The following is a 12,697-nucleotide window of genomic DNA, read 5'->3' as shown; positions in this document are numbered from 1 at the left end:
CGTTTACCTCAGTGTTTCCTCTGACGTTGAGATGGACGCAGAGATGGTCTTGCTTGTCTCTGTGGTTGGGATCATAACTGGTGTTTATCCCCTCCACCTTTTCATCAATGTTAACTCCAATGGTTACATTTGAAAACCTCGACCGGCCAGGTAGCAGAGTCAGCAGGAGGAGAGTTCACAAAGTGGTGAGTTGACCATATCCCTATCCTGATGGGTGACATGTAGTCACATGTTATCATCATTATCAAAAAGTACAAATAAATTTGTTAAAATAAATGTTAAGAGCATAAATGTGCATAAATTCGGCAGAGCTAATGGAGAAGTGACTGGATAGGTCATGCAGGGATAAAATGGGTCATCAGGTTTTGCACAAATATGTGGAATCCATGCCAGCTCGAGTTCATGCTGTCATTAAAGCAAAAGGGGGACATACCAATTACTAAGATATTCTTAAAGTCATGTACACTTCTCAATAATTCAACTTTTCACTCAAATTGTTAAGTTGATATTACCATTTGTAATGAAAATATTAGTATTACATTTGAAACAAATGCAAAATAGAAGTATCTTGATTTGTTTAATTATGACTGGAAAAACAAATTAAATTGGTAAAAGGCTGCTAATAACGTTAACAATAATCCACCAATCAGGTCATAAACAAATAAAGTGCGAATGTAATTTTTTACGGAGAGTCTGTGCAAAACCCCTGAGTATTGTGCAACAGTCTACATCCAGTAATCACACTGAAGTAATGGCCGCTAAAACCAAAGTTAGCTTAGTTACACAAAATACCTGTTGAACCTAACTTTGAAGTGCAATGTCCTCCTCCAAAAAAAGCCAATACTTATTCCATAGTCTCCTCGGTGGATTCAAATATTGCAAAATCGTGCCACCTTTGTGATGGAACCACTGGCCCAGCCTCATTGCATCAATCAGCTGCTGGCTGAAGACTTGGGCTTCCTCCACTGTAGCACAAGATCGCCGTCTCCATTACAAGTCAACCATATTGTGGCTGGATAGATTAGGAATGATGGAGTGCCCCTGGCCCTTAGCTCTCTCTGTACAATGCTGTAGGCCTTCCTCTTTTGTATGTCATGACTGTAGACAGTGAAAAACATCAGATTCTTCCCATTATACTAGATGAGCTTGTTGTTCTTCCTGGAATCCCTTGCCCCATGCAGTATAGCCTGACCGTAGATTTGATGTGCCCTCTCAATCTGAATTGGATCAGAGTCAAGGTTTACCAGCCAGATATTATTCCTCCTCTTGTGATCGTATAGGGATGCCATGTTCATGTTAGCCTTTAGCTTCTCTATCTCCAGGTTGCAGGTGTTGGCGTCACATTTTAAACCCCTTGTTTTTGACTGAACGGTCCATCTTATCCAGTACTTACCTAATAGACAAAGTACTGTCATTTCTTTGTGCAGTGACCCAATCGTCCCGTTTATTTCCACCAGAACTTACCAGATTAGCCACCATGATTTATTGCTTAGCCAGGGCCTGTGTAATGGCGTCTGCCACCTTATTCCTTATCCCTGTGCTTCCCAGATGGGGAGGCAGCTGGAGAAGTCATTGTTTTCCTGTTCGTTGACATTGATACACTTAGATTTCAAAATATCCAAATAAAATCTGAGGAACCAGCATCAAAACAACAAAATAGTGGGGATAAAGCCAGAGCTCAGAGTACTGTGGCCATATATGGGTCACATGACCTCCCAGAGTCTGTGGCTCTTGTGTTGTGCTGCAGAATGCTATCAGGCTGCTCTGCCTATGATCAAACACTATATTATTGCTATATACAAAATTTGATTTGCTGTCAACATAATTTCACCATAACAGATCAGGAGGCACCATACTGAAAATATAAATTTCTCCCTTTTGGTTTTGGATTATTCTCTCAACACAGTGATTTACAGTGTAGATGTGTACGCTGTAGTAGACAAGAAATATGCTTTTTAATTTCATTTCCTGCTCAGAGCAGGTTCAGCAGTTTGGCAAGTGCATCAGTCAACGTCTTCCATCATGCTGGATTATTTCTTTGAACAGAGCCACGCTAGCTGAATATCACTGCTTCCAGTTTTTGTCTCCAAAGTGTCTCCTGGCTGTTGCTTCATATTTAATGAACAGATATGAGAGTGGTACCAATCTTTTCGTCTAACTCCCAGCAAGAAAGCAAATAAGTATATTTCCCAAAATGTTGATTTATTCTTTTGTAAAAACTCATAATGTATCAAACATGTTTGCTGGGACTGATGTTAGAAGAAAGGAGACATGATTTGTAACGGCTGATGGGGGCGACAGATCATTGAACATTGCCCTGCTGTTTCCTTGAGATCTGCTTTGTTTTACACTCCAGTGAATGTCTCTCAGCAGATTTCCCAGATTTTTCAGGGCTACACAGTCTGTACCTAGATCTCAAGGAGGTTTTTATCTCTCACTAAATTCTCATTTATATTCTTTCATTTCCCTTTCTTATAACATGTTAATAGGTTAGTGTGAAAGCTCAGTTTCCCCAGTTGGGCCATTGGGGTTTTTCAGTGTGATTGTGTGAAGGAAATGTGTAGTATGAAATTGCGTGAATGCACAGAAGTTTTTAGAATCTGATAGATCACATAGACAATCAAGATTCAATACTATGATATAAGTCAGACATTGTCAGCCACTGAACAGAGCTTGCTGTCAACAGTCAAAGTAAGGTACATCTTCCTTCTTCCGTCCTTCCTTCTGTGATACTAGTAGTTTCACATCAAAGTTTCATTTCAGTAGTTTGAGACCACCAGCTTAGTACTTCATAATCAAATTTTCATTCAAGCTAAGTTTGAATTGTTAGTCAGGCCTGCAAATGTTTCTTTTCAAGTCAGTGGCTCCATCTCCTGGACAAATAGGGACCCTATAAATTAAGAGACTGATATTCTACCTTTGGGTCTGTGAGCAGCATACTGTGTATCTATAATTCAAAGATAAAGACCATCCTCACATTAAACAGGTTATAGATAAAGGACAATAGAGCAAATAAAGAGAAGTATGGATAAAAGTGGAAATATTTTTTATTTAAAACAGCCTCCTCAGCAGCTTGCTGAGGCGACTGATCAGAGCAACTTGTTGCCTTCTGACCAGAAGCTGCCAACAGATCAAACATAGCTTTAATGACATGACAGTGAGACTGCAAGACATCATGTTTAATTAAGCTATTTTACAAACTAATTGTAATGCAGATATCTGTGACTGTAAATTTCATCTCTCTATGTACAACATAGGTCTTAGAGGCATGAGCACACACTGAGAGGCAGAGGCCCCCAAGAACATTGTGCATATTTACTGGAGCATAAGCTGTCATAAAACAAGTTTGAAACTAGCAGCTAGTGTCAAGACAGTGCTAATATTCTTCACTTTGTGGAGCAGTAAGAAAATTAAATTAAATGAGAAAATTGATTTTATACTATGTATAGCTGCATAAATACTGAAGAATGTCCAGGTAGATGCTCACATCAGGAATAAAATGTAGACATCCTACAGTGGAAGTGGAAAAAAAAATCATGACATCTGGTCAAATATTGGACAAAGATTCTATGGTCTGATGACATCAAAATCAAGTTTTTTTTGGCTATCATACCAAATTACTGTATTGGTTTGGTTTTTGTTTGGTTTAATACACAAAGAGACACACCATCCGCACTATGATACCTGGTAGTGGCAGCAACATGCTGTGGGAATTGTTCATTGCAGCAGGCCATACATGGCCTGTGTAGTTAGCTGGTCAAATAAACACAGCAAATCAAAGAACACAAATAAATTCTGGAGAGAAACCCTCTGCAGTCTGCATAATAACTGCAACATGAGGATAAAAAGATTTATTTTCCAGCAAGACATCGACTCCTACATAAGAATGGCCTCTTAACCATCATTATTGTCCTGAAGTGGTCAAGTCAAATTCCAGACCACAATCCAATCCAATAGTGTCAGGACTACAAAGTTGCTGTTCCCTCATGGCACCAATGCATGGCAGGGCCTGAGAGGTTTTACAGAGTAGAATGGGGAGCAGAAGGTGTAGCCTCTTGACATTCAACTTGTTTTTGGAATTTTCACCTATTTGGCATACCCAAATGGAAAAGCTTATAACAGATAACTGTAAGGCCAAAGTGCATGTATTGGACTATTTGAAAAATAACATCTTGTAGTTGCTGGAACTGTGCTTGTTTAGCATGTAGCTAAAACACAACCAAAATTACATAGTCCAAATATGGCTAAAAAGTGTTTTTGGTCCTCGTCAATAATGAGTCACATTTGACTAACAATAACTAGGACAAGCTTTATGCCAGAACCAGTGTTGTAGTCGAGTCACTAAGTCTCGAGTCCAAGTCCAAATCCGAGTCACCAAAGAAGAGTCTGAGTCGAGTCCGAGTCGAGTCCCCATTACCTGAGTCCGAGTCGAGTCCCAAGATGGGCTCCAGTGCTTCAATCTGGCACGGTCAAAGAGCTGACATACAAATAAAAAAGTCTACATTAAACAAAAATGACACAGCTGTAATTTCATATTAATATTAATGATGCACTGATTGCAATTTAATTGCATTTTTGGCGATTCTGATTTTCTTTATAAGAATTAAATAAGATTTGTTGTGGACTTTAAGGTATTACAAATTGCAAACTTTGTGTCTTCTTCACTCACGCTTAAGAACTTCCATACCAACGGCGATGTGTATGTGGGGCTGTATTGCCTTTGCGCTGTGTGCGCGACGTGCATGTTGTGTGTGTGTGACAACAATGTCTGTGCTTCAGCTGCTGCTGTGTGCGTGACGTGAACCATAGTGTGGCTATGTGAAAATATGACCGGCAAAAAATCGGATATATATTACCTCTTTATCAATTAACAAGTTCGAGTCCTAGAGTCCGAATGCAGTCAATACTCGAGTACAAGTCCGAGTCCGAGTCATCAGTGCGCCAGTCCGAGTCGAGTCACGAGTCATGAAAATCCAGACTCCAGTCGGACTCGAGTCCTGGACTCGAGTACTACAACACTGGCCAGGACTATGTAACTCATCTCTAGGCCTAACCTTAGGGAAGCGAGTTTTTAGTTTGTGGTATCACTGGTGTCCCCTAACCAAGTGGCCAAATTGTGCCAATTGCTTTTACTGTGTGACGCTAAGCTGCTTACAACTGGCTTAAGCGGGTTGCTGGCGACCCGGTGGATGTTAAGAAGTAAAAGCCGATACAGACTCAATGTTCACTTACTTGCAAAGGTGCTTTACTTAATTTTGACTTGAAGAGGGTATAATATTATACCTTATTTGGTATAAATTTATACTTAATTTATATTTTATCAGAATTGTTTTCTCTTTGAAAGTGAGTTTTTTATTGATCAGTGTCAAAAACGTCAATTACATTCACTGTGTGTTCAATCTTGTAAAACAAGAAAGTTTTAAAGTACTTTTTAAGTACTTGTATCACAACCACTTCTAAAAACATGTAATTTCTAGCTATGTATATCTAGGTTGTATCATGTGGCCCTTCAACAAGGAACCAGCCTCCAGCACGAGTTGAGACCTGCATCTGTGAATCTGCATCACATACTGTAACAATATCAACACACAATACACAAACACAGCATCATATTTCTGTGTAATCGTGAACATCACAGCACTCTGTGATCATAGATAGGCTGTTGATGAACTTGGGGGCGAAGTGTGGAGAGTTGGTGTGAACTCACACTCTTCTTTTAAAGTATCTCTTTCTCTGTTCTGTAATTGTTTTTTGCAGATAGTGCATTCTCCCTAATAGCTTTAAATTCTGAGAAACTGCGTGTTCTGCTGCAGCTTGTGATTAGGCCTAAACATGGTACACAATTTTTTGATATCCTATTCGGGGCTGAAGGAGACTGGAGCCTAACCCAGCATGCAGTGGATTAGAGGGAGAGGGCAGTGGGTGTACGCACCCTGGACTCAGAGATAACATTTGCAGACAAACACATTCATACCGACAAGTAATTAAAAAAGTGCCTGCTTTTTTAACTTGCGTATCTTTGGACATTTGAGAAGAAAAACTGAGCTGGTGTAACATCATTATCTAATGTTATGTCAGTTTTCGCTCTAGCTTGCAACAGTTGTCAGAGTCATTGTTGTCAGACATATTTTTCTTGTTGACAAGGTTAGATTATGTGCCTTGGAGTGCTTGTTTCATATTTATGGTTATATGTGCCCAATTAGCTGCCAATTATGGAATGACAGCAGGGGAAGGGACATTTGTAGAGTGTTTGTAACCCTAGGGTTAGGTATGCCTAAAATATAGATACTGTAGGTATTCCCACCTCTGGGCATTTTTAGGTAGGTAGTCCATACCTTTACTTGAAAAGTTTTGTGTAAACAGTGTAACAGCTCTTGTCAATCAGATATATCTTTTTAATATCTACATATACCTACATATAGTTTATGCACGACTACACCTTTGCTTTGGATAGAGCACAGCTAACTGTTTCCAGACTTTGTACTAAGCTAAGCTAACCAGATGCTGGCTGTAGCCTTATATATAATGGACAAATATAAGAGTGGTATTGATCTTCTCATCTAACTCTCCCCCAGAAAGCAGATGAGCATATTTCCCAAAATGTAAAACTATTCCTTTAATAGAGCTCTGACTTGGAGGGAAAATGACTGGGACAGAGCTGCTGAACAAGACCAGAGTGACATGCAAGTAAAGTAGTCTCTGACAATTATTAGCTGCCCTTCACTCTCCTCCTCTCTGAGTTTCTTCAACCCCTTCGTTTCTTCACCCCCTCAACAATAACCCCTCTCCATTAGAAAACTGAGTAATAATTTGCAATAAATTGCTATCTCTGAGCCCCCCAACCCTCACAATATATTTAGGTGAAAATCTGTATGCATTTCAGGCAGTTGGAAAGTGTCAATCTGAATTTACGGGTTTTTTTGTAAAACAAAGTATTTAAACTGTTTAAATATTTTTATAAGTACAGTTGTAAATTTCAGACCTTAATTGCTTACAAGGTTTGTCTTAGTTTGCTGGACACATCTGCAAAACTTGTTCACTCACTTCATCATCCTTGAACCTGAGTGTCTTTGGGTGTTTGCTTCTAGAAGCAAAGTTTCAGCAGTGGGATTTCATTTGATTCTTAAAGGTGCAGTTCATGATTAAATAAACCATCTTACCATAAAAAAGCAAATTAGTGTAAAACAGCAAAACTATTTTAACACAATATAATAAAGTGCACCACAAACTACTTCCAAAATGACCATACAGTTTAATCAGCAGCTCTTTAATTTTAACAAGCTTCAACACAAACTAAATATTATAACCATGATGGTAGGATTATTGCCAGTATGTTTATAATTCTGTTTTAAAAAGTAACCTTTAGAGTGAATATATAGATTTAACATTCAGATTTAAGTTTTAAAATTTTGATGAGCATTTAGCTCAGCTCATTTTTTTGAATTCTGTTTAATTGCTAGTTATGTGTAGATATAAGACTTATGTTTAACATTTACAATACATTTATCTAGGTTGTATCTTGTGGCCCTTCAACAAGGAACCAGCCTCCAGCACGAGTTGAGACCTGCATCTGTGAATCTGCATCACATACTGTAGCAATATCAACACACAATACACAAACACAGCATCATATTTCTGTGTAATCGTGAACATCACAGCACTCTGTGATCATAGATAGGCTGTTGATGAACTTGGGGGTGAGGTGTGGGGTGTTGGTGTGAACTCACACTCTTCTTTTAAAGTATCTCTTTCTCTGTTCCGTAATTGTTTTTTGCAGATAATGCATTCTCCCTAATAGCTTTAAATTCTGAGAAACTGCGTGTTCTGCTGCAGCTTGTGATTAGGCCTAAACATGGTACACAATTTTTTGATATCCTATTCGTGGCTGAAGGAGACTGGAGCCTAACCCAGCATGCAGTGGATTAGAGGGAGAGGGCAGTGGGTGTACGCACCCTGGACTCAGAGATAACATTTTCAGACAAACACATTCATACCGACAAGTAATTAAAAAAGCGCCTGCTTTTTTAACTTGCGTATCTTTGGACATTTGAGAAGAAAAACTGAGCTGGTGTAACATCATTATCTAATGTTATGTCAGTTTTCACTCTAGCTTGCAACAGTTGTCGGAGTCATTGTTGTCAGACATATTTTTCTTGTTGACAAAGTTAGATTAAGTGCCTTGAGTGTTTGTAACCCTAGGGTTAGGTATGCCTAAAATATAGATACTGTAGGTATTCCCACCTCTGGGCATGGTATTTTTAGGTAGGTAGTCCATACCTTTACTTGAAAAGTTTTGTGTAAACAGTGTAACAGCTCTTGTCAATCAGATATATCTTTTTAATATCTACATATACCTACATATAGTTTATGCACGACTACACCTTTGCTTTGGATAGAGCACAGCTAACTGTTTCCACACTTTGTGCTAAGCTAAGCTAACCAGATGCTGGCTGTAGCCTTATATATAATGGACAAATATAAGAGTGGTATTGATCTTCTCATCTAACTCTCCCCCAGAAAGCAGATAAGCATATTTCCCAAAATGTAAAACTATTCCTTTAATAGAGCTCTGACTTGGAGGGAAAATGACTGGGACAGAGCTGCTGACCAGAGTGACACGCAAGTAAAGTAGTCTCTGACAATTATTAGCTGCCCTTCACTCTCCTCTTCTCTGAGTTTCTTCAACCCCTTCGTTTCTTCACCCCCTCAACAATAACCCCTCTCCATTAGAAAACCGAGTAATAATTTGCAATAAATTGCTATCTCTGAGCCCCCCAAACCTCACAATATATTTAGGTGAAAATCTGTATGCATTTCAGGCAGTTGGAAAGTGTCAAACTGAATTTATGGGTTAAATTTCAGACCTTAATTGCTTACAAGGTTTGTCTTAGTTTGCTGGACACATCTGCAAAACTTGTTCACTCACTTCATCATCCTTGAACCTGAGTGTCTTTGGGTGTTTGCTTCTAGAAGCAAAGTTTCAGCAGTGGGATTTCATTTGATTCTTAAAGGTGCAGTTCATGATTAAACAAACCATCTTACCATAAACAAGGCAAATTAGTGTAAACTGGCAAAACTATTTTAACACAATATAATAAAGTGCACCACAAACTACTTCCAAAATGACCATACAGTTGAATCAGCAGCTCTTTAATTTTAACAAGCTTCAACACAAACTAAATATTATAACCATGATGGTAGGATTATTGCCAGTATGTTTATAATTCTATTTTAGAAAGTAACCTTTCGATTGAATATATTTCTTTAACATTCAGATTTAAGTTTTAAAATTTTGATGAGCATTTAGCTCAGCTCGTTTTTTTTAATTCTGTTTAATTGCTAGTTATGTGTAGATATAAGACTTATGTTTAACATTTTCAATACATTTAATCATTTGTTAAAAGTTTTTCATCCTGTTTATGTCCTGTCTTCAATTATCCTATGATGTTTTTATTGTGTTTATGTTTCATGTTTTTGTGTGTTTTTATGCTGCCTTGCTGCAAAAGTAATAACGATATGAACTGAACTGAATTGACTTGGACATTGTCAAATGCTGCAAAAATTGAGATGTTAATTGGGGTTGACCACTTCACACTTAAATTAATTTCAAAATGTACGCTTCAAATATAGTTGTGTTAAATGAGTTCTGCTTCTCCTACTGGAGTTTGTTTGCCACTTCTGTCAGTGCTGCAATCCTTATAATATAAATGTTTTACTTCTTAACCAGCCCTTCTTAGGTAAATTCTCAATTGTCAGTATCAAATCCAATTTTGGTTCTTTGCTTAATGTTAATATGTTACAGCAAAAGTCTCATTTCCCCATTTGGGGCATATAGTTTCATCTCATCTGACTTGGGCTGGTAGGGTGTGAAGAAAAATGTGTGAATGAGGCTGGTCAAACACAAAAAAGACTCCACCTCCTAGACATCAAAACTTTAAGTTTGACTTGGTGAGCCACTGAACAGAGCATGCTGTTTGCATTCACAAGTAAGGTAAGACACTTAAGACGTTCTTTCTGTGATACTTACAGTTTTTGTTGAGTAATCTCTTTCGACAAATCAATCATATTCAAAATTCCTTGATGTCAATGTTTTAATGCCATCTTATCTATATTGAAGCAGTACATTTTAAGTGCATTGTTTAACAGATTTTATGGCCAGGCCATTTTTCATTCTGTCAATTCTTTCATACAGATGACAAGGATGTGGCAGCTCTTGCTCCTGTGGTGGTCATGGAGTCCTCTGTGTCTGCCATCCAGTGTAAGCTTCATTGGTACACCACAACAGTGTCAGGAGGCTCAATTTGTCCCTGGTTACAATCTGGGTGGAGAAGGCTTCGACATCGTCACAATGAAGCGGAAAGGTGCCTATGTCATCGACACTGAAACATGGAAGCTTGGCAATGGCACTTGCAGGCTATTCATTAACAGCTACATGGAAGGAAAGAAACAGAAGGTCCCAGCTGCTGTAGTGGACTGGAGAACCCTCCCCAAGTGCAATTCAATGGTCTCCAGTGTAGTTTATGGTTCTGTTGAAACTCTTGTCAATGATTCCACCTCATCTGTGTCCAATGATTGGAAAATTGGCCTTAATGTCCCTGTCAATCCTACTACCACTGTTAATGTGGGCTTAGGAGGTTCCCACTCTAGAGAATCAGCTTTTGGCATGAAAAAGTCAAAAGAAGACCACTATACCTTCCTCAAACATTCTGTCCACTGTGACTTCTACCGGTGAGTATGTGGACAGATATTCCTCTTCTTGACATTAACTCTGATTTTATTTGTTCAGTTTGATAAGCATTATTTAATTGTACAGTGTTATACACAGTACATATAAACTAATCCTATACCCTAGTGCTGTAGTTATTTGTTTGTAAATACAGCATTTTCAAATAACAAAATTGCACTGCATATGGCAATAATGTTTGCTTGAATTGAAAATAACTAAACCGTAACATCTGAATGATATATTATGATGGACTGTAACTTACTTATTTTATCTCTCTGTTTTACAGTTACAGAATGGCAACAAAATCTCCCCTGAGTCATGACTTTCAATCAGCTGTCAACTCCCTTCCTTCCTATTCATGTAAAACTGCACCCTCATATCGTAATCTGATTGATACATATGGTACACATTACATCACACAAGTGTTTCTAGGAGGGGGAATGAAGGCAGTCACTGCTGTCAGGACCTGCCAGGCAACCATGAATGGACTGTCAACAACGGAAGTCAATGACTGTTTGACAGTTGAGGCCTCAGTAGGATTTGCTAAAACTGCCAGTATTGATTCCATGGTAAAACACTGTCAGGAGAAGAAGAAGAAGTTAAACCATGATCAGAGTTTCAGCAGCACGTTTAATGAGCGAATCACAGAGGTAATTGGTGGAAACATTAACGGAGCTGATATCCTCTTTCAAGGGCAATCAGACCCCTCTGTCTATAGCACGTGGATTAACTCACTGAAAAACATACCTGATGTGGTCCAATACAACATAAAGCCTCTGCACATCATACTGCCAAGGGGTCATCCAGCCAGTGCCGGACTGAAACAAGAGGTGGAGAAGTACATCAAGGAAAATGCTGTGTTGAAAAAATGCTCAGAATCCTGTCAAATTGGGCATACATCTAACAAAAGGGATCCTTGTGCTTGTGTTTGCAACAGTAATCAGAATATCAAGTCAAACTGCTGTCCTGCTGGTAAAGGTCTTGCAACATTAACGGTTTTCAAGCTTTATGCAGATGGGCTGTATGGTGATAAGTGGACGCAGACAGATGGTTCAGTGGTAGTTAAATATGGTGACCAGATAAGGCGCACTGCCATTATATCAAACAATGATAATCCTAGATGGTCAGAGAAATTTAACTTTGGACCCATCGTCATCAATATGAGAAACAAGCTTGAGTTCAGTATTTATGATGAGGATACCTACTGGAATAGTGATAATCTTGGTCAATGCTCAATTAATCTGCGCAGTGGGATGGTGAGTGACAGCTGCATGTTAAATGATGGTACCTTCTTCTTCTCCTACATAGTAGAGTGTGCACCACGTCTTGGTGGTAACCAATGTCAAGAATACATACCCTCCCCATTGAGTGCTTCTCTGGCCAAGGTCTTCCACACCAGAAATGGGGTCCTCGTTGGAGAAACTGGCGAGCAGTGTGCTAAATCAGTCACTTGAGGCCAGCTGGTGATGTGAGATGCAATGGGAGATTTAACTGGAGATTAACCTTTATGATGGATACTTTGTCAGTAGGTGATAGTGCCTGTTTTGGTTTTACAATGCCTGTTTTTCATTTCATGTGCTTTTAACTTTCATGTGTACCCATAATTTTCTTAACAAATATATTTGTAAATCTTCCATAATCCAGTTTTTATGATTTTGTTCTTTGTGATGTGTGTAAAAACAACACCAGCATCTGTCTGACTGTATGCTTTAAAAATGTTGTTAATAAAGCATTAAAAGCAAAAAAGCAAAGCAAAAGCAAAAAAAACTGTTTCATTTTTTGGTTGACATGTCTATGGTAATAACTGCACAAGCACGCAGAGATTCCCCAAACATTTAAGGAGAGTGTGCTCAAGTTTGTTCAGTATAACAACAAATTAAAATAAATGAATTTAGAGAGTAACTTTTACCCTGATTATAACGTAATTGTTTAATATAGAGTAGGAGTAGTAGTACTAGTAGTATTTAACAT

The 12,697-nt window shown here is 38.5% G+C and overlaps 1 protein-coding gene across 1 annotated transcript; it reads left to right on the top strand.

The window, feature by feature from the left end:
* The first annotated feature begins 9,957 nt into the window (after positions 1-9,957).
* LOC137179516 (perforin-1-like) lies at positions 9,958-12,482 on the top strand. The gene is made up of 3 exons (XM_067584250.1): positions 9,958-9,991; positions 10,193-10,728; positions 11,013-12,482. Exons 1-3 carry the CDS (start codon positions 9,968-9,970, stop codon positions 12,178-12,180), a joined length of 1,728 nt encoding a protein of 575 aa, XP_067440351.1. The 5' UTR covers positions 9,958-9,967; the 3' UTR covers positions 12,181-12,482.
* Positions 12,483-12,697: the final 215 nt, after the last annotated feature.

The sequence above is a fragment of the Thunnus thynnus genome, chromosome 3 (genome assembly GCF_963924715.1).
Source record: "Thunnus thynnus chromosome 3, fThuThy2.1, whole genome shotgun sequence".
Classification (NCBI taxonomy): domain Eukaryota; kingdom Metazoa; phylum Chordata; class Actinopteri; order Scombriformes; family Scombridae; genus Thunnus; species Thunnus thynnus.
Note: the sequence above shows the minus strand (reverse complement) of the source record. Positions and strands in the feature narration are given on the sequence as shown.